The 19,311-nt window shown below is 49.8% G+C and overlaps 4 protein-coding genes across 4 annotated transcripts in view; 3 read left to right on the top strand and 1 right to left on the bottom strand.

Moving 5' to 3' along the window:
- The first annotated feature begins 3,936 nt into the window (after positions 1–3,936).
- On the top strand, positions 3,937–5,297 carry LOC101775336. Its single transcript, XM_004976322.1, has 2 exons — positions 3,937–4,009; positions 4,653–5,297. Exon 2 carries the CDS (start codon positions 4,715–4,717, stop codon positions 5,066–5,068), a length of 354 nt encoding a protein of 117 aa, XP_004976379.1. The 5' UTR covers positions 3,937–4,009; positions 4,653–4,714; the 3' UTR covers positions 5,069–5,297.
- A 1,674-nt stretch (positions 5,298–6,971) lies between these two features.
- Positions 6,972–10,798, top strand: LOC101774543 (elongation factor G-2, chloroplastic). Its single transcript, XM_004976320.4, has 4 exons — positions 6,972–7,292; positions 8,160–9,568; positions 9,720–10,232; positions 10,334–10,798. Exons 1-4 carry the CDS (start codon positions 7,064–7,066, stop codon positions 10,502–10,504), a joined length of 2,322 nt encoding a protein of 773 aa, XP_004976377.3. The 5' UTR covers positions 6,972–7,063; the 3' UTR covers positions 10,505–10,798.
- A 1,673-nt stretch (positions 10,799–12,471) lies between these two features.
- LOC101774932 (hsp70-Hsp90 organizing protein) lies at positions 12,472–15,899 on the bottom strand. The gene is made up of 7 exons (XM_004976321.4): positions 14,885–15,899; positions 13,829–14,117; positions 13,634–13,719; positions 13,173–13,396; positions 13,016–13,082; positions 12,832–12,891; positions 12,472–12,751 (listed from the first exon to the last, which is right to left on the bottom strand). The coding sequence occupies exons 1-7, from the start codon at positions 15,779–15,781 to the stop codon at positions 12,638–12,640; spliced, it is 1,737 nt and encodes a 578-aa protein (XP_004976378.1). The 5' UTR covers positions 15,782–15,899; the 3' UTR covers positions 12,472–12,637.
- A 2,524-nt stretch (positions 15,900–18,423) lies between these two features.
- The window catches only part of LOC101773432 (vacuolar-processing enzyme beta-isozyme 1), a 5,167-nt gene continuing 4,279 nt past the window's right edge, over positions 18,424–19,311 (top strand). Inside the window, exon 1 of the mRNA XM_004976317.4 lies at positions 18,424–19,120. Within this exon, the coding sequence (XP_004976374.1) occupies positions 18,896–19,120 (225 nt within the window). The 5' untranslated portion in view covers positions 18,424–18,895. The remainder of the gene's footprint in view (positions 19,121–19,311) is intronic.

The following is a 19,311-nucleotide window of genomic DNA, read 5'->3' as shown; positions in this document are numbered from 1 at the left end:
ATTTAATTGTGAGGCATGTGATTGGATATGATTAGATGAAATGAAACACTATAGCCCCCCAATGCAAGTTTCAATAGGTTTCATAGTCTTGGAAACCGTGTATACACAGTTTCATCCTGATGAAACTCCTTCCCTCTCTCACTTCATAACTACCATGCCATATCATCACATATGCTGATGTGTCACCGTATTTAATGTACATGAAACCTTTATAAAACTCGCACCGAGATTAACATCATATGAACGATCAGCTTCATATGATTCGTAGCTGGTGCACCGTTTAGTCGTAGCTATCTCGTCGTTGTGCGGGCCTGATGAGGACCTGTTCGTTTTTAATTTGCTGCCATAACGCATTGACGGCTACAGTTTTCCATACCGGCCTCCCCTCGATTCCTGTTGAATTCCCGTGGCCACCACAAGTTTTCACTGGCCGAACCGCCCCGCCAGGCGCCGGAGCCGCGGCAGAGCCGCGCCCACGCCGCCATTGCCGGCCGGCTTCGTTCGCGGGCGCGGGGGGATCGGGTTCGCACCGTTCCCGTGGTCGCCACACGCCCCTGGTTAGTTTAGTCTCGACCTGCGCGTAGGATTCGCACTGGGTCGAGCAGAAAGCTGGCTTTCTGCGTGGCGGCCACGCGCCCGGCGATTAAGCTACTGCCCTGTTGCGCCATGGGACGCTGAACCTGGACGCTTGACGCGAACTGCTCCGCCCGCCGTGACCTGTGAAAGTTTACCCCAGATGGCTATTATAAGCTCCGTTCTGGAACGCGTTAGGTGATGGCAAGAGGTTTTTAGCCTTGATTTTGGTCAGCTTCTGCTTATTGGAGCATCAGCCTCGGATCGGAGATGTCTTCTTCCTCGAATGGTCCTCAGATTGGTCGGTCCAAGATTTTTCTTCATCGCACCCACCCACCGCATGAATGAGGGCATCACGCGAGCATATACATTTCTGATGATAGTCCAGTCACCAACTTCAGGTTAAGAAGTGTGAGCAAACTGACGTGCAAAGCTTTCGCACGTTCGAAAAAAGAGAGGTATAAGCAGACAGCATTCATTCCAGCATCCACTGCCGTGCAAGATAACACCGCTTTTGCAAGCACCAGCGGGCCAATCTTACATATGCAAAGGCTATGCTAGCATGCTGGGCCAACATCCAAACGAATCTGTCAACAAGACTGATTTGAACAAAAAAAAGGGTCGTCCATGCACTGCGAAGTGCTCTAACGCACTGGCAAATAAAGGTGACAAGTACTTGCAGAAATTTATTGGGCAGAAACGAGCATGGAAGTTATGGAACTGTGGTTTAACATCAATTGCATAGTTAACTGATGCCAGAAATTCTGAAGAACTGGTGGAAGGTACTATCAACATATCCTGATAAGAAATGAAACACCAGCACTTAGCAAAAAGGAGCAAATATATCGAAGCAAAACAGCCGGCAAACACAAGTCAACAACAACTAGGAGAATTCTTCAGACATTATGCACCACTTACTGAACAAAAGGAAAGGACTATAAATACTGGACTCTTTGTTCATTGGGGTAATACCATTACTGACTTACTGTCCATAGGTAGTAATCAAGAACTCCAACCCACTGGGCCAACATCCAAGACGACTGTATTAACTGATTAGTACTACTGTAGCTCTGTGGTTCTAAGTTCTAACACCAATGGTGCAGCATAGTTACTAATTAAGGGGGTGTTTGGAGAGGGGTGCTAAACTTTAGCACCCCACTTTTTAGCACCTTTTAGCACTTGGACTCCCAAACAGGAGTGCTAAAGGCCTGTTTGGCAATCACGTGTTAAAGTTTAACACCCGTCACATCGGATGTTTGGATGCTAATTAGGAGTATTAAATATAGGCTAATTACAAAACTAATTGCACAGATGGAGTGTAATTCGCGAGACGAATCTATTAAGCCTAATTAGTCCATAATTTGATAATGTGGTGCTACAGTAACCATTTGCTAATGATGGATTAATTAGGCTTAATAGATTCGTCTCGTGAATTAGCACAGGGTTCTGCAATTAGTTTTATAATTAGCTCATGTTTAATCCTCCTAACTAGCATCCGAACATCCGATGTGACACTGTTAAAGTTTAACACCTCGTATCCAAACACCCCCTAAAAGGGGTGTGCTAAAGTTTAGCACCCCCATTTTCTTTAGCACACTCAAGGGGTGCTAAAAGGTGCTAATGGGTGCTAAAAGTGGTCCCAAGCCCATTTTTTACCCTGTTGCCCCCCTCTCTCCTCTATCTCTCCTCCCCGCCACCTGCCTCTTCCACCTGCCCTGCTGCCTCCGCCGGCCGTGCCTCTGCCGCCCGGCCCCGCTGCCTGCGCCGGCATGCCACGCCGCCTCCGCCGGCCCCGCCTCCTCCGCCGGCCGTGCCTCCACCGCCCGGCCCCGCTGCCTGTGCCGGCGTGCCATGCCACCTCCGCCGGCCCCACCTCCTCCGCCCGGCCCGCCGCCTCCGCCGGCCCCGCCTCCTCCGCCGCGGATCCGACCGGCGCCGCCTCGCCCTCTCCGGCACCGGCCGAGGACCTGGAGCGGGAAGCCACAGAGCCCTGGTGGAGGCGGATCTGGCGCCTGCCATCCCCATCCACTCCGCCTATCCCGTCGCCTGCGCCCAAGCCGCCAACGAGGTCGAGGCCGTCGCGGATGATGTTGCTGAGGTCGAGCGCCTTGACGGCGCGATCGAAGAAGTCGGCGACGAGGCGGTCGAGCGGAGGCCGGACGGCGGCGCCAGCCTCGGGGCCGAATAGGAGGGTGCAGAACTCCTCGAGGCAGAGAAGGAAGGCGTTGAGGAGGCGGGCCGTCCAGGTGAGGGAGAGGAGGTCGTCGCCGTCGGGGGCTAGGAGATCGTCGAGGAGGTCGGCGACGCGGCGCTGGAAGGCGTCGGCGACGGAGGGAGCTGATGGAGCGGCCGATGGAGGCGAGCGGTGCGGCCGGGGAAGAGGAGGAATCGGTGGCTGAAGGAAGAAATTGAGGAGGGGTAAGGAGAGGAGAGAAAGGAGGGGTATAATTGTCTTTTGCCACTAAATGTGCTAAAGTTTAGCACCCTATCCAAACACTCCAAGGTGCTAAATTTTAGCTCTTCATTTGAGGGTGCTAAACTTTAGCACGGTGCTAAAGTTTAGCACAAGGTTTCCAAACAGGGCCTAACTGATACTAGAATTCTGAAGAACTGGTTTGTGCCTATATATAGCTATCTCCCGAATGTTGTAGGGTGGAAGGTACTATCAACATGTTCTAATAAGAAATGAAACATCACCACTTAGAACAAAAAGGAGGAAAAAACATCGAAGGAAAACAACCGGGCAAAGACAACAGCTAGGAAAATTCTGCGGACGTAACACGCCACTTACTGTCTTACTGAATAAATGGAAAGCATTATATATAAATACTGGACTCTTTGTTCTTTGGAATACAATACCCCTAACTTACTGTATGTGGTCTAATTTTACTCAGTCTCTGACTGTCTTCCTGATTCAGTTACAATAAGGCCGGTCCGCGCAAATTTAGTAAGGACTTCAATTCAGGCTATCTGATTCCCTTTGGCTTCCTTGTGCTCGCACCACCATCGTCTAAGTGTTTAGAGCGCATCATCGTACTCGCCACATGCCTCGAGAGTAATTTAGTTCCTAAGATTCCCGCTACCCATCAGACTATTCAAGCCTTCCCGTGTCAGCCACGCGCCTCGGATTAATTTAGTACTAAGAGTGCCATCACATGAGCTGGATACATCTTACTTGGTCACTCCTCTTTTAACCCAGTGGCACTAATTGGTCCATCCTTGACCAGGAAAAGTTTCTCACCTCATTGGCAAAGTGCTAGACAGTCCAGATGGATTAGGTAGGAGGTTTCGCCAAGTGCTGTGAACTTGTGATTATAAAGAGCTGTGCCCCTAGATGTGTCCTTCACCACTTACTCATTTCATAGCACGCAAACCTTTCAGAGCAAGAGAAGAGAGCTAACGTCAGAGTCGCATACCTTGGGGGAGAGTTTATAAGGTAAACAGAGCTGTTCCAAGTTTTAGTTTTCTTCTTAACATTTTTCATATGACAGGTGTTTACTGTGTCAATATATAACCTGCATAAACTGCACACAGATATTTGGGTTGTTTGTTTTCTTTTCTTGATCTTGTGGCATATTCCTTTTCATATCTCAAAACACTGAAACAACTACACTGTATTGTGATTTGTGACAAGTAATGGTTCAGTAAATCTGATCTGTTGCCTCATTGCCGAACATTTATCTGACATTTTTTCCTTTGAAGAACAGATCATCATATGGGATTAATTAATTTGTTTCCATGGAATCTATCATCTTGCGGTACAATTACAGAAATTGAAAAAAAAACCTGATGCCCATCATCAGATACTGTTAGTATTTCTGCTGTCAGAATAAAACCAGAATGTGTACTACCATCTCAACAGGCTCTCAGTTTTTTATGAAACAATGAATACATGATCTATCCTCTGGACATGAAATTTCCAGATCCAAGCATTAGGACAAAGGATGCATTGATCCTTATTATTCAGTTATTTGTATATACTTTTATATGATTCGAAGCATGCACTGTCAAAAATCCTAGTGCCACATGTTACATCTTGCAGTTCTTGTTAACATCTGATCTGACATTACCAAATGCAGCTAGCACAAGGACAACCATCGTCAGCTCTACTGAGGTGAGGTCTTCAGGCAGATCAGGCACCATGCAGCGGTGGACTCGCAACGGGATGCTCAACTTCTCGCAGCCGTCGGCGTCGTCCCCGTTCGGCTTCTACGACACCGGCCAAGGAGCGTCGAGCAGCCCCGGGCGATCGCACGGCTGCCGGGGCCAGGACAAGGAGCAGCGCAACCTGGAGAAGAACCTGAGCAAGGTGCGCAAGGAGTGGATGAAGGTGAAGGAGGAGATGGGGTACGCGCGGCTGCTGAGCGAGCACCTCAGCGAGACGGTGACGGAGGTCGACCGGAAGGTGGCCGCCATGCTGGAGGAGCTCGACCGGACGGACAAGTACATGCACGACGTACTGTCGTCGTCATCGTCATCGTCCCAGCATAAGTGATTTAGCCGTGGTGACGCTGACGCGGATGCTCTCTTTTTTGCCGGATGTTGGTGTGTTTAGCTAGCTAGAGTTTCTCTTTGTCGGGGGATTTTGCCATTTGGTATTCTTGTAGATGTCCATGCTGGTCCGGCCGGCGTATGTGTACATCATATGTGTAGTCGACGTGTCTGCTGATATGTTATTCTTCAGTTCGCCTATATAGAGTATTTGAGTTCAGTTCAGTGCTCAATGATTATTATGGGCTAGCTTCATCTTTATCTTCACATAGCTTGCCAAATTTTAGGCCCAAATCCTTCAAGTGCTTCAAGATTTACTACCGTTGACATATGCGAAAGCGATGAACAACCTCGCTTCAGCGTAGGAGCCAAGTCACAGCATCCAGCGTGTACGGAAAAGGAGTTGCTATCTTCCACTGGATGCGCACAGTGTGACCATCTGTACTACACGGAACGTACTCGCCGTACGAGTATTGATTTGACCTCCAAAACTGCAAACGCAAACAGGAGAAACTCTCTCTTTCAGAAAGGGACATCATTAGCTCATAGCTGACAAATCAGGCGTCCACTTCTACCAAAAAAGCTCAGTAGTCATTTGCAGAAGCAGGCGACAACAAGATCTCGCGCTGCCATAGTTTAATGGACGCGATGCAGCTTATTACCCACTTGGGAAGGCGGCTGCATTATGAAATCAGCAAAAACCGGTTTAGGGTTCCTAATCCGGTGGGCGGGCTTCTCTTTCTTGCATCGCATCACATCACACGCATGCCAATGGCGATGGGTGTGGCAACTGGCAAAGTGGCAAGCCAAGCCGGGCGCGCGGCAGCTCGTAGTTTTAGCTCGGGTTGGGGCCACCACGAACGGAATGGGGTGTGAATTTTAGCTGGGCTTAACTTGTCTGGGCTGGTCTTGCATGCTTCGTGCGCTCAGGGCCCATGGGCTCGTAAGCTCATCTGTTGTGAAACCGCGCTTCCCCAACCTCTGAACTGTTCACCATATAGCAAACCAGCATATTCCTAAACACGTCAGTACGTCAACAACGATAGCGCCATCCAGCCATTGCCTCGCGTGACAGAAACATGGCTTTGTACTATGTCCGTCATGCACAGGCAGACGTGGCGAGTGCGTGGCATGGTACCAGGCCATCAAAACTCATGTGCAGTACGGGAGAGAACTGAGCTCACAGGTCAGAAAAGGCGCGTGCGACAACGAGATGAAAGCAAAGTATCTGGTCGCCGGCGGTAAGAATTGGCAGCCGTTCTGCCAAGAAAAATGCGCGCAAAACTTGGTAAAAATATCGCGAGTTTTCTGCGGGTGCTTGTGGGCCATAGTGCAGGCCTCCGAACTCTCAAGGTTGGCGGTGTAGGAAGCCTTTGTGTGGTGGGCGCCTGAGCTGAGCACGGGAACGTCCAAAGCTTGGATGACTCCTGCGGTCTGGGGCTGCATGGACACTCGTGGTCGGAAATGTGGAGACGTGGCCGCTTCGCTGGCACCATTTGATCCTACTCCATTCCTCGGTTGGGAGAATTTGGGTTACTGCTGATCAGATTGTTTGTGTGGTTGTATTTTAACCCAGGTGGCAACTGACTGAATCTCAAATTACAGTGTTTTTTTATACTGAAATTACAGTGTTTGAGCGTACTTTGGCAGAGCTGCGACATGGTTTGCGCTTTGGATATACAAATACAAGTTCACAAACTTTATAGTGGCAGGATCGCAGGAAGAAGAGGAAAGGCTGCTGATTATGCAAGCGAAAAAACTGGGGAAAAAAAAGTACTGTAAAAAAGAAGCGCCAATCCAAAACGTGAGACGGGGAGGCGTCCTCCTCGCTGCACCCGCTGCTCACATTATCCTCAGCCTCAGCGGCCGCCGCTCGCGCGCATAAAACCCACAGCCTTCCGCTCGCGACGGTCCTCGCGGCGCAGGCAGGCGAGGCAAGGAGAGAGAGCTCGCGGCGAAGAGCCACGAAGAGAAGGGACAAACACTAGGAGCAGTCTCCATGGCAGCCGAGGCGCCCGTGCGAGCCCCCGCCGCGGCGGCGCGGTCCGCGCGCCGGCTGGCCGCCGCCGCCGTCTCCGCCTCGTCCGCCTCGCGCCTCCTCCTCGGCCACCGCCCCTTCCTCGCGCCGCGCTTCGCAGCCGGGCGCGCCGCTGTGGCCGGCCCCGCAGCCGGACTCCGCCCGCGCCCGCGCAAGCCGCGGCTCTCGGTCGTCGCCATGGCCGGCAGTGGTGAGTGAGCGTAACTTTCCCTCTTTATTTTCGTTCTCTTGTTGCGTGCGCCGTTGCTGTAGTGCGCTGGTGCGAGTCTTGTCGATGGCGCGTGAGTTCTATGCGTCGATGATGTTTGTGGAAATGACCAGGAGAGTATCTCTGTAGAGTTGTGGTTCATTGCAATTTAGTACGATGAAATTAAAATTGTTAATTACTGTTTGTGCTGCTTACGGCTGACCGCCTTACCCAAAGGGAGCAGTTTGCTTGTTGAGGACCTTATCCCCGCAGCGCTTCTTTCATGCTTGTTAATCGGCTGTTAATGGGTGTGCTTTAGGCTCTAGCAGATAAACATTTTAAAAGTTGTTTCATGGAAATTGATGGAACGATACTGCTCAGAGTTGTAGTAAAAGCAATGCTGGACGTCATTTCTGTACAAGCTGTTGTGCTAATTAAATTTGATTCTCACGAATGAAAGTTAAATTAGTTGTTGCATAGGGAGGTCCAATAATGAAAGTTCTGCAAATATTCAGAAAAAAAGTGTCTGAGACCTTGTAAAATGGGTGTGGCTCTCTTTTCATTTGATTGATGTGAATTTGCTGCAAGTACAGAAGTGAAATTAATATGCTGTGCTGTTGATGCCACTTGATACTAGAAGTTTCTTCATATGTTACTCGCCACTTTGACTGGATATCAATGCTAAAACCTTTCCATACAAGTACATCTGTAAGAATCACCAAATGCATCTCTGAAAATTGCAAGTCACTTGTTTTTTGTTTACATGTTCTTGTTGCCACATCCACCATTTTTGTTCGAAATAATATATTGCTTTGTCCACTTTGTTGGCTTTATGAGTTAGATATTCACTTGCTTTTGTTGTATATCCAGATCGCCAAGTGCCCTTGGAGGATTATCGCAATATCGGTATTATGGCCCATATAGATGCAGGAAAGACGACAACTACAGAACGCATTCTGTATTACACTGGAAGAAACTACAAGATTGGCGAGGTTCATGAGGGAACAGCTACGATGGATTGGATGGAACAAGAACAGGAGAGAGGAATAACCATTACATCTGCAGCAACCACGGCCTTCTGGAACAAACACAGGATCAACATTATTGATACTCCTGGGCATGTCGACTTCACTCTTGAGGTTGAACGTGCTCTCAGGGTGTTGGATGGTGCAATATGTCTCTTTGACAGCGTTGCTGGGGTAGAACCACAATCTGAAACTGTGTGGCGCCAAGCAGATAAATATGGGGTTCCAAGAATATGTTTTGTGAACAAAATGGATCGCCTTGGAGCTAACTTCTTTAGAACTAGAGACATGATAGTTGCAAACTTGGGTGCCAAACCTCTGGTGATTCAGTTGCCTATTGGTTCAGAGGACAGTTTCCAAGGAGTTGTTGATCTAGTCAGGATGAAAGCTATTGTATGGACAGGGGAGGAGCTGGGTGCGAAATTTGAATATCAAGACATACCTGCTAATCTCCAAGAGATGGCTGAAGACTATCGTGTTCAGATGTTGGAAACTATTATTGAATTGGATGATGAAGTTATGGAGAAATATCTTGAAGGAATTGAACCAGATGAGGAAACTGTTAAGAAACTAATCAGAAAGGGAACGATTTCTGCCAGCTTTGTCCCAGTTTTATGTGGTTCAGCCTTCAAAAACAAGGGTGTCCAACCATTGCTTGATGCTGTTGTGGATTACTTGCCATCTCCACTTGATCTACCTGCAATGAAGGGTACTGACCCAGACGACCCTGAACTGGTCCTTGAAAGGAACCCAAGTGATGATGAACCATTTTCTGGCTTAGCTTTCAAGATCATGACTGATCCATTTGTGGGGTCACTAACATTTGTTCGCATATACTCCGGGAAGCTGGTAGCTGGTTCATATGTTCTGAATGCAAACAAAGATAAAAAGGAAAGAATTGGAAGGCTTCTAGAAATGCATGCAAACAGTAAGGAAGATATAACAGTTGCTGTGACTGGGGACATAGTAGCGCTTGCTGGCCTGAAAGACACAATTACTGGTGAAACACTATGTGAACCAGATAAGCCTGTAGTGCTTGAACGTATGGAATTTCCTGATCCTGTCATTAAGGTTGCTATTGAACCCAAGACTAAAGCTGATGCTGACAAAATGGCTACTGGGTTAATCAAGCTTGCTCAAGAAGACCCATCATTCCACTTCTCTAGAGATGAGGAAACCAACCAAACTGTTATTGAAGGAATGGGAGAATTACATCTTGATATCATTGTAGACAGACTAAAGAGAGAGTTCAGGGTTAGTATTCTGACTAGCTGTATTTGTGCAGCACATTCATATGCTTCTTTATTTCGATATATGTTTATTTTGGTTGTTAACTGTTGTTATTATCAAAGAGTTTGTACCATGTTGCATCACCCCTAACTCTTTTTGGAAACAATCTGTACAGGTTGAAGCAAACGTTGGAGCTCCACAAGTCAACTACCGTGAAAGTATTTCCAAAGTCGCAGAAGTACAATACGTCCACAAAAAGCAGTCTGGTGGATCTGGGCAGTTTGCAGACATTATTGTGCGCTTTGAACCTTTGGAAGCTGGAAGTGGGTACGAATTCAAGAGTGAAATCAAGGGAGGGTCAGTGCCCAAAGAATATGTACCAGGAGTTATGAAGGGATTGGAAGAAAGCTTACCCAACGGTGTCCTTGCCGGTTACCCAGTTGTGGACTTCCGAGCAGTGCTGGTTGATGGCTCGTACCATGATGTTGATTCAAGTGTCTTAGCATTCCAAATTGCAGCCAGAGGCGCTTTCCGTGAAGGAATGAGGAAAGCTGGTCCAAGACTTCTGGAGCCTATAATGAGAGTTGAAGTGGTAACTCCTGAAGACCATCTGGGCGATGTTATTGGTGATTTGAACTCTAGAAGAGGTCAAGTTAACAGCTTCGGGGATAAGCCTGGTGGACTCAAGGTATGAAATAGTGCATCCTCCACCTTCATAGCCTAGTTTATCAGAGTCTGCTAATTGAAGTGTGGCCAGAAACATTTACCTTACAATGCTATTGATCACAGGTGGTTGATGCGTTCGTGCCACTTGCCGAGATGTTCCAGTACGTCAGCACCCTCCGGGGGATGACAAAGGGGCGTGCATCCTACACGATGCAGCTTGCCAAGTTCGACGTCGTCCCGCAGCACATCCAGAACCAGCTCTCCGCGGCGAAAACAGAGGAAGCTGCTGCTTAATTTTCATTTCCCGTAGATATACCCACACGCCGACAGCAGAGCAGGTTTATAGGAAGGACATCAAGATGTATGTAGCGTTGTAGCGAGTCCAACCCTGCGAGGGGACATTATGTGCCATTGATTTTGGACCTGGTAATGGCCTTGTCGAGTTTTCTCAATGAGAAAAACAGTAATTGTAAGTTTTTTTGTTTCCTTGCTCCAGTTGAGAGTTCGTGCGTCATTCTCCCGTCTTCTTGTTCGGTTCTCCATTTGCTTGTTGCACTTGCATCTTCAACAAAGATACGTTGTCTTTCACATGTGACGTTGTAAAGACTAATGCATATGAGCACAGCACAGAATACTGCTTACCTTGACAACAAGGTCCTGATCATTTCCTGTGGCTCTAACAGAGTACTGAGTTAGCACTATTGTCGTTATAATCCTATTCATATGAGCATTCCTGCAAGAAGGCACAAGTTTGGACATTGGTATTCTCCTGGAAACCGTTCGGCACCTGCAGAAAACATCCGCCATTAGATAGTCGGCAAAGGTGAAATGCAGCTTGTCGTCTGGGATCTTTCATGCTCCAGTCGAGTCCAAGAATGGGGTGAAACTTTGCCTCACGGACGTCCAACTCTGATGTGTGTGAGTAGCGGCGAGTTTATCAGTATAACGGATGCTAAAGAAGGGGAGTTTTCTGCATCCTGATGCGTAATTCTGCAATGTTACGGGATGGAGGGGAAAAAATATGGAATGGCAGTTTCTCAGGCTCACGAACCCGAGCTAGCTTTACTAAGGCCACTCCTCTTCTCATCCATGGCGCCATGGCGGCGTCGAGGCAACGGGTAGCTCCAATTGAAAGCGGCGGCGCGCGTGGGGCTGAAGGAGTGGGGGACGGCGCCGGAGCCGCATATGGATGGTCGCTGTTGACGAATAGTGGCGCGGAGCAAACGGCGATGGGGCTGCGGTGGTCGCCGGTGGCCGCTTGACCTCATCATCCGCCATGTCGCCGACCTGGAGATTTTTTGAGAAGATTTGGATCGCTATTAATAATCGCGATCCAATATAATACGAAAAAGACCCTGTATATTTCCAAATAGCCCCTCCTTCGTATGGGCGGCTCCTCCGTCTTCTCCTCCCCTCTCGACGGCCCAGCGGCGCCGACGACCGCCGCAGTTTGCGCCCGCGAGGCCCTACCGGTCGCCATCTCACCCTCCCCCTCCTCAATCCCTAGCATTAGCTCCGATCCTCACTTCTCCGCTCCTGCACAAGGACGGAAGCGCGGCCTTGAGGAGCCGCCTCGAGCACCCGACGTACCGCGGCGCGCGGCGGGCCACGCAGCTCGACGCGCAGGGCGGAACGGCCTGCCCGCCGGCGGCCACCATTCGAGGATGAGGCGCAAAGGACAGGCGCACGATACCGAGCATAGTTCCACACGCAGGCGGCGGGCTCCCGGTGATGAAATCGTTCCACACGCAGGTGGCGGGCTCCCGGTGATGAAACGCTGCCCCTGCCGCTGCGGCTGTTTGCCATTCCATTCCCGACCAACAGGCAACAGAGCATGGTATCGAAGGCCGCATTCCATTTTAACAGCTACAAACCAGATTCAGTTGCCACTGTGAAAATGATGATCAGAAGTTCACATTACGTTGATCATCGGTCTCGTCCAGGTCTTCCCGGATCAGTTGTTGGCCTGCAGGACACGCTCGTCTCTTGGCATTATCAGATCGTCATCGGGCTACTACATGGCTATAAACCTACATTTCAGATCAAATGCAGACGCCCGATGGTACCTGCCGCATGGTCGGATCAGTCAGAATGGCAAGCGCAAGGCCGCACCTACCAATCCCGCCTACAAGCAGAGTTCAGGCTGCAAGCGCAAAGCCTGACGAGCCGAGTCGATGCGAGCGTGGCAGCTAGCTGCTGACGCTACCATCTGCTCGAATGCGAGACGGAACACCCTTCCTACTCTCACAAGCATTCCGGGATAAAAACAAGGACGGATCTGAAGCATGTTGAGTGGAAAATCACATGGAACGTTAACACCGCCATGACCAAGCTATGCTTACACGACCCGGTTCAGGGGGGCCAAAATGCGATCACGGTATATTCAGTAGAGGTCTCAACTCTGAATCCGGACCTAGCAGCAACAGTCTATTTCATCTGAACTATCCCTGCGCTAACGAGCTTCTGGATCTTTTGCATCACTCCGGGGTTCTTGAGGTGCGCCTGGGCAGCCCTTGGGTTCTCCTGCAAATCGGTCAACACCTGCAGACACGCTCCAACTAATCAGATCATCATCAGACTTATCCCAACATTTCGAACCAAATGCAGACGTATATTGTTACCTGTCGCATGATTGGATCAGTCAGGATGTTCTGGATTTCAGGGTCTTGCATAGCTTTGTTCTGCATTAAAAAGAAAAAGGGGTGATCGTTAACCATTGTGTTCTTGCAGCAATAGTGGATGGAGTGACTGATGAGTGCTCCACAGTGACTGAAGCAAAGCTTTTCAGATGAAGAGTCAATTTACCTGTCTCTCTTTCAGTTCCTCCTCACTGAGTTCGCCTCTGCTTGCCTTGTTGATCTGTTCAACACACCTGAACCAAGAAGATAGCAACAATTACAACTGTTGCTTAGTGAAAACTAACATCTAAAGATGGGCATGATCTCTTCCATTAGTATTATACCTCCTTACACCATCAAGCAATTCCTGGTTCTTCGGATCATGCTTTAGGCCGGCTTGGTAAGTTTCCAGTGCTTTGTCATATTCCTTCATGAAGAATTGGATCGCACCTTTCCTTGTGTATCCCTTGGAGAATGTAGGATCTAGCTCTATGCACTTCTCAGCATCTTTTAGACCTTCAGGTAGGGCTCCGAGCTTGGTGTAACAAGCAGCCCTGTTGCTGTATACCTGAAGAACAACCCATGAAGATAGAGGCTTAAAATATGCCCAATGCATCAAGCACAGGACATATGGACGGTAGAAAGTAGACCTAACGTGTGTGTACTAGCATTATATGTGGAGTTCAATATATAACACCAATTCATGCTTCCAGATGATCAATTTCCCAGCAGATGTAAAGGATCTGTATGAAGTAGGCTTCAACACTCAGCTGAACTAATTGACAGTGGAATGCTAAGAAATTACCCTTGGGTCCTTTGGGTTTCTTCTGAGTGCTTCAGTGTAATGCTTCACTGCTTCTGGATATTTCTGCTGCTTGAAGAACTCATTACCTGCACAAGATTAACAAGAGATATGGTTCATCATTAGCATCACCTAACAAAAAATAACTGCATGGACGATGAATGAGTGATAACAAACAGAATGCCTGCGCAAGCATACCTTTCTCTCGCTCCTCATCAGCAATTTTTGGATCATAGTACTCCTGTTGCTCCAGCTCTTTCTTTGCTCGTTCAGCCTCGTTCAGTTTCTTCAGGGTATCTGGGTTTCGGTGCTCAGTTAACGCCTTCTGAAAAGTCTCAATGGCAACATCATAGTCTTTGGATGACTTGGCAAGTTTGGCAAGAGCAGTCCCTTTTCGGGTCAGTGCCCTCGAGATCATCTTGAAATCAGCATGTAGTTCCCTTCCCCTCTCAACAGCCTTATCACAATCCTTAATGCACTCGTCATACTAAAAATCAAAGATAAAATATTAGTTTTAATCCTATGACATCATATAAAACTAATACAGTATAGGATTGAGAAAATCATAAACAGATATCATTGAATTGTAAACTTGCTCGGAAACAGGGCATGCCCCAAAGGTTTCCCCCAACTACAAGCAGTTCTTTTTTTAACTCCTCTACTGCTTGTGCATGGAGTGTATCATCACATCAATGGGAACAAATGTAGCTGAGATAGTTTCTACCAAAGTTTACTATAGTACTCCTCATTTATGAGCTAGTACCAAATTAAGGTTCACAGGTAAGCAAAATTCACAAATAAGCCTTTGGCATTGATGTCAAAGCGTATTCCAATGATTCATTCACAGGTTGAGGTAGTAAAATACAAGGAATCACTTCGACGATAATCATTCTGGCTTGAGCCAACACATCAAACTAAGTGGTCCCTATCAGAATTTCAGGAATAGGGAAAACTAATGAATGATTGCCCACTTATTATCGCGATCATCAACTCCTACCACAAAGCATTCTTAAACACGCAACTCAAGTTCTCGAACAATGCAAGTAGATCTGGAATACTATTTGCCTCTATTACTCCAACAGAGCAGACGATAGTTATCCAATTCCATATCTAAAAGCTGTTTGCAGTATGTCGTGAAAAGGTCTCAATATTATCTGATCGCATTGACGAATTCACAGACACTATCCCAAATTCGTACGTTTCTTTACTATTTAGAATTAAATTGCTCGTAAATTCGAACGAAAAGGGCCTTACCTTTCCCATCTCAAGATAAACAGCAGCACGATTGGTGATGTAGGAGATGTCCTCGTCGTCAAGCTCCATGGCCTTTGTGTAGTGCTGGATCGCCGTATCGAAATCCTTCTTCTTGTAAGCGGCGTTGCCCGCTTCCTTCTCCTTCTGCGCCGCCGCCTTCCTCTCCTTCCGCTCCTTCTCCTCCTCTGTCACCTCCATCGGCTCGGGCTCAGGTTCCGGCTCCGGCTCCCTTGCCTTCGCCTCCGGCTGCTGCTTTGGCGTCTGAGGGGCCGATTGCGCTGACGCCGGCTCAGACGCCCCATTGCTCTTGTGCTGGATGTTGATGTTCAGCATGAGGGTGAGCACCTGGACCATGCGCTGGTCAGAGAGGTAGGTGTTCAGGCTGCTGGGGTTCCGCTGCACCTCCCGCAGCATCTGCACGAAGTCCGGCTGGTCGAGGTAGCCGCGCGTGGTGGGGTCGGCGGCGATCTTGCTCCAGAGCTCGGGGCCCTGGAACACCTTGCCCAAGGCGTCCGCGCCGGAGCCCCCGGGGCGGCGCGCCGCCGACGCGGCCTGGCGCGCCTGGGCGAGGCCGGACTTCAGGGCCTCGTTGGACGGGTCGAGCGCGAGCCCCTTCTCGTACGCCTCGACGGCCCCGGGCGCGTCGCCGAGCCCCAGGCGCGCGGCGCCGAGGCGGGAGTAACCCTTCGCCCAGTCGGGCCTCAGCGCGACGGTCCGCTCGGCGTCCGCGAGCGCCTCGGAGTAGCGCCCGAGCGACGCGTACGCCGCCGAGCGGTTGGAGTAGAGGACGTGGTTGTCGGGCGCGAGCGCGATGGCGTCGCCGAAATGCCGGGCCGCCTCATCGAAGCGGCCGGCCGAGAACGCCGCGTTGCCCTTCGCCTTCGCCTCGTCGGCCATCGCGGCGGCGGCGGCGGGTGCTGATTGGCGTGCGATCGGGGAGGTGGAACGATCGAGACCGTCTGTTTCGGATCGGTTGGCGTGCGCTTTTCGGGCCTTTTGGTGGGATCGTCGAGGAGGGGGGCGAGTATAAAGACGGGGGAGGACGACCGGGTTCTAGTCCCGTCCGGTCTCGGAGATTCTGGAAGGTTCCGGAGGGCGGGAGAAAACGGGAAGTCGCGAGACCGATCACCGATGGTAGCCTTGCGTGATTGCGTCCCTCCCGGCGGGTTCCGTTCCAACTTCTGGCTCCCATGATGAGAGCGACTTTGGGTTTTGATTTTTGACTTGCTTTGTCAGTATTGAAAACTGTGTGTTTTTAAGGTGTGTTTGGGACTGCTCCGCTCCAGATTTTGTAGCTCTGCTCCAAAATCATTCTGCCAAACACCTCCAGCTTCAACAATACCAATTCCAGAAAAAAGGTGGATCTAGGAATTAACTCCAAATTTTTTTTGAGCTCCTCACAAGGGGCTCAAAAATAAAGTTTCATATCTTTTATTAGAGTTGGATGAAAATCATCCACCAATATGATTGGTTACCAACTAACCTCTTCGCGAGGGAGAAAAGAATTGATTTGCTCCCTCCGGCGGCCCCCTACCCCTCGCGAAACAGTACCGCCGTCACCCCTTCTTCCTTGCTACGGTGTCCAGAAATTCAGCCAGGTCCTCCATAATCCTTCCTGCATGCGCGTGTGTAGCTCTGCCGCATCGACGTCGGCGAAGCGGTTCTTGGGAGCTAGCAGCCCAGCACTCCGTCTGGGGTCCCTCGTCCAGAAGATCTCCCTGGATGATGACGCCGCGCTACTGCCACCCCACACGCCGAAGACCCTTGCCGACATTGTTGCTGCCGGCGTCGCGCATTGGTGCACCTCCACCCCACCCGCCGTCGCGTAGCCCCTCCGGCTGCGACACACAAGGAAGCCAAGAAAAACGGAGCATCAGCAAATGAGATGCACATACGGACAAGAGGACTCCGGTGGAATCGGAGACCGGCATTGGGCACCTAAGCATGAGCAACATGGTGACAGGAGCGCACGACATTGCTCTATGCTCCCTCGGAACCACCGGGGACTAGGAGAGTGGTGATGGTGTGCTCTGCTTTTAGGCGGCGGCTGTGCTCTACCCTGCCAACCAGTAGAGCTCAAAAGTGCAAAAAAACACATACCCTTCTTTGATGAAATTCGTCCAAATCAAACACCAACTCGCCATGAGCTGGTACAAACAGCTACAAGTAATAGATATAACTTTTGCTCCAAAAATCAATAGATTTAAAGATACAAACCGCTGAAATTTGAGATCAAAAACACATGGCTGAACGTGACTCGTCCGTCCGTAACTCAGGAAATGCTTTAACAGTGTAAAGTTCAATCTTGGACCTCCAATTTAAATATCCAAACTCATTTTTCTATGCTCAAGAACTACCGAGATATGTTAACACGTACCATTTTTAATTAACTTATCCGAAGTGTTCACCGCTTAGCACTGTAGCAGTTGCGTACTGTAGTTCACGAAAAAAACACTAACCCTAACCAAGAGCAATGGAGACTATTACGACCAATTCCTACAATTTCTGAGCCGGGGTTTACACCATTAATCAAATGGGTTCATGGCTCCCTATCTGGAGCTGGTAGAGTGAAATAAAATAAGTGAAGTTGGTGGAGCGGAGCGAAACAGTTACAAATGCCCCCTAAATGTCACCCGCGATCGATCATATCCCCTTCTTTTCTCCATTTTCACTGCCTCACGGTGTTCCTCCATTCATGTTAAAAGAATAAAGTGGAGCGCGTCCCATTCGATAGCGCTAAAGAGCGATTTTGGCGAGCCTGCTATGAACTCAAGCTGATTTAAAAGCCTGCTAACCCACGCATCATGACATATAAACTTTTCGACTGACATTGATACACCGATGATGTGTCATTAAATTCAGTGTACATAGCAAACGGTAAGTTATCCGTTTTCATCTATGAAAATCTCCTCGTTTATCATGGTCATGGACTCATGGAAGTCCTTTTTAAGGGATTTTAGTTTTCCACGATTTGGGCTTCCAATGTAAAATTGCTGTCATAGATATATGGGCCTATTACGCTTTATCTCCTTGATTTGGTTCTGTAGGGCTTGTTGTGTCCGGAGTAGTTGGCAGCAGTTCGGTGGCCCAGGTAACTGCAGAGTAGGCTGTTGGGCTACGAACTCCCGAACATATTAATGGCCCAAACAAATTTGGTACGAAAATGTCTAACCTGCAAGGAAAAATATTCGGAATACCAAAACATGCCTTCGCCTACAAGTCAAAAGGAATTCCGGTCAAAAGAGGACTGCAGGAACGATCTCTCCCAACCGTTGACCATCAGTTAAGACAATGATCTCTGATCATCTTGATCTCCTGCGTGGCGCATACCAAAATCCGTGGTCGATCGATCTCATCACGCGTGAAGCAATCGCGTTGCCCTTTCCAGGGCATTCACCGCCCCCGTAGGCAACATCGATCAAAACCTTTCGCAAAGGCAGCACAAAAAGCACGCCCGTTCCCTCGAGAAGAGACGGAAACGTTCCAAGATCACCTGCAGTCTGCAGGGTCATAGCCCACCACTGCCACTTTCGCCATCAGGAAGCGTCGGCTTCGCTGCTTTTCCACCTCTCCCTTTCGTGGCGATGCTAAAAAAGCTCAGCAGATCCGCGCGGTCGCCGCCAGCTCTTCCTCTTCGCTTGATTAGCTTCAGCAATCTCAGTTGACGACCCGATTTGCGCAATTTTTTAAGGCGGAGCCTTCGGAATCTTATCCTGTGACCACGCAGCGGGCTCGTTCCAGGCAGCGATCCTTCCAGTTCCGGGCGCTGCTGCTCCTGCTGCGCCTGCGCGCAGTGTGGGGGGCGTGACCGCGTGACCGGCCGCGCAGCGGGGACCCCGCCGCCCGCCCCGGCTGCCTCGCGGGCCATGCTGCCGCCTGCCGCCACGACACGTCAGTTCGGGTAGTTTTTTAAAGGCGCCCCCCCTCGGGTCCCAGCCTCGCCGTCACAGCTCTCTTGGCACCTACTCGGTCGCCCTCGTCTCTGGCGCCGCCCCCCCTTGGTGACCGGTGATGGCAGCTGCTGCGTGGCTGTGTGGGCTCCTCTCGCTGCTGGCGGTGGCCGCCGCGGCGTCGGTGGATGGGGCGGAGGAGGAGTGGGAGCCGCTGATACGGATGCCGACGGAGAAGGGGGGTAACGCTGCTGCTGCTGCTCCGGCGGCGGAGGAGGATGAGGTGGGGACGAGGTGGGCCGTGCTCGTCGCGGGCTCCTCAGGCTACGGGAACTACCGGCACCAGGTGAGTCCGCGGCGGCCCCATCAGTAATTCAGTACTGCTGTGATCTAGTATGTGAAGTTGGGGAACTTAGGAGAGCCAGGGTATGGGTCAGATACTAGCGAGTGGGTTACATTTGGGGACTGGGGACTAACAAATTTTGAATTCAAGCAGTCGGTCGATTTTCCCCAATTGCAGTCTTTGCATGCCCGTAG

Source organism: Setaria italica, chromosome VII (genome assembly GCF_000263155.2).
Source record: "Setaria italica strain Yugu1 chromosome VII, Setaria_italica_v2.0, whole genome shotgun sequence".
NCBI lineage: Eukaryota > Viridiplantae > Streptophyta > Magnoliopsida > Poales > Poaceae > Setaria > Setaria italica.
This window is presented reverse-complemented; position numbering and strand designations above follow the sequence as displayed.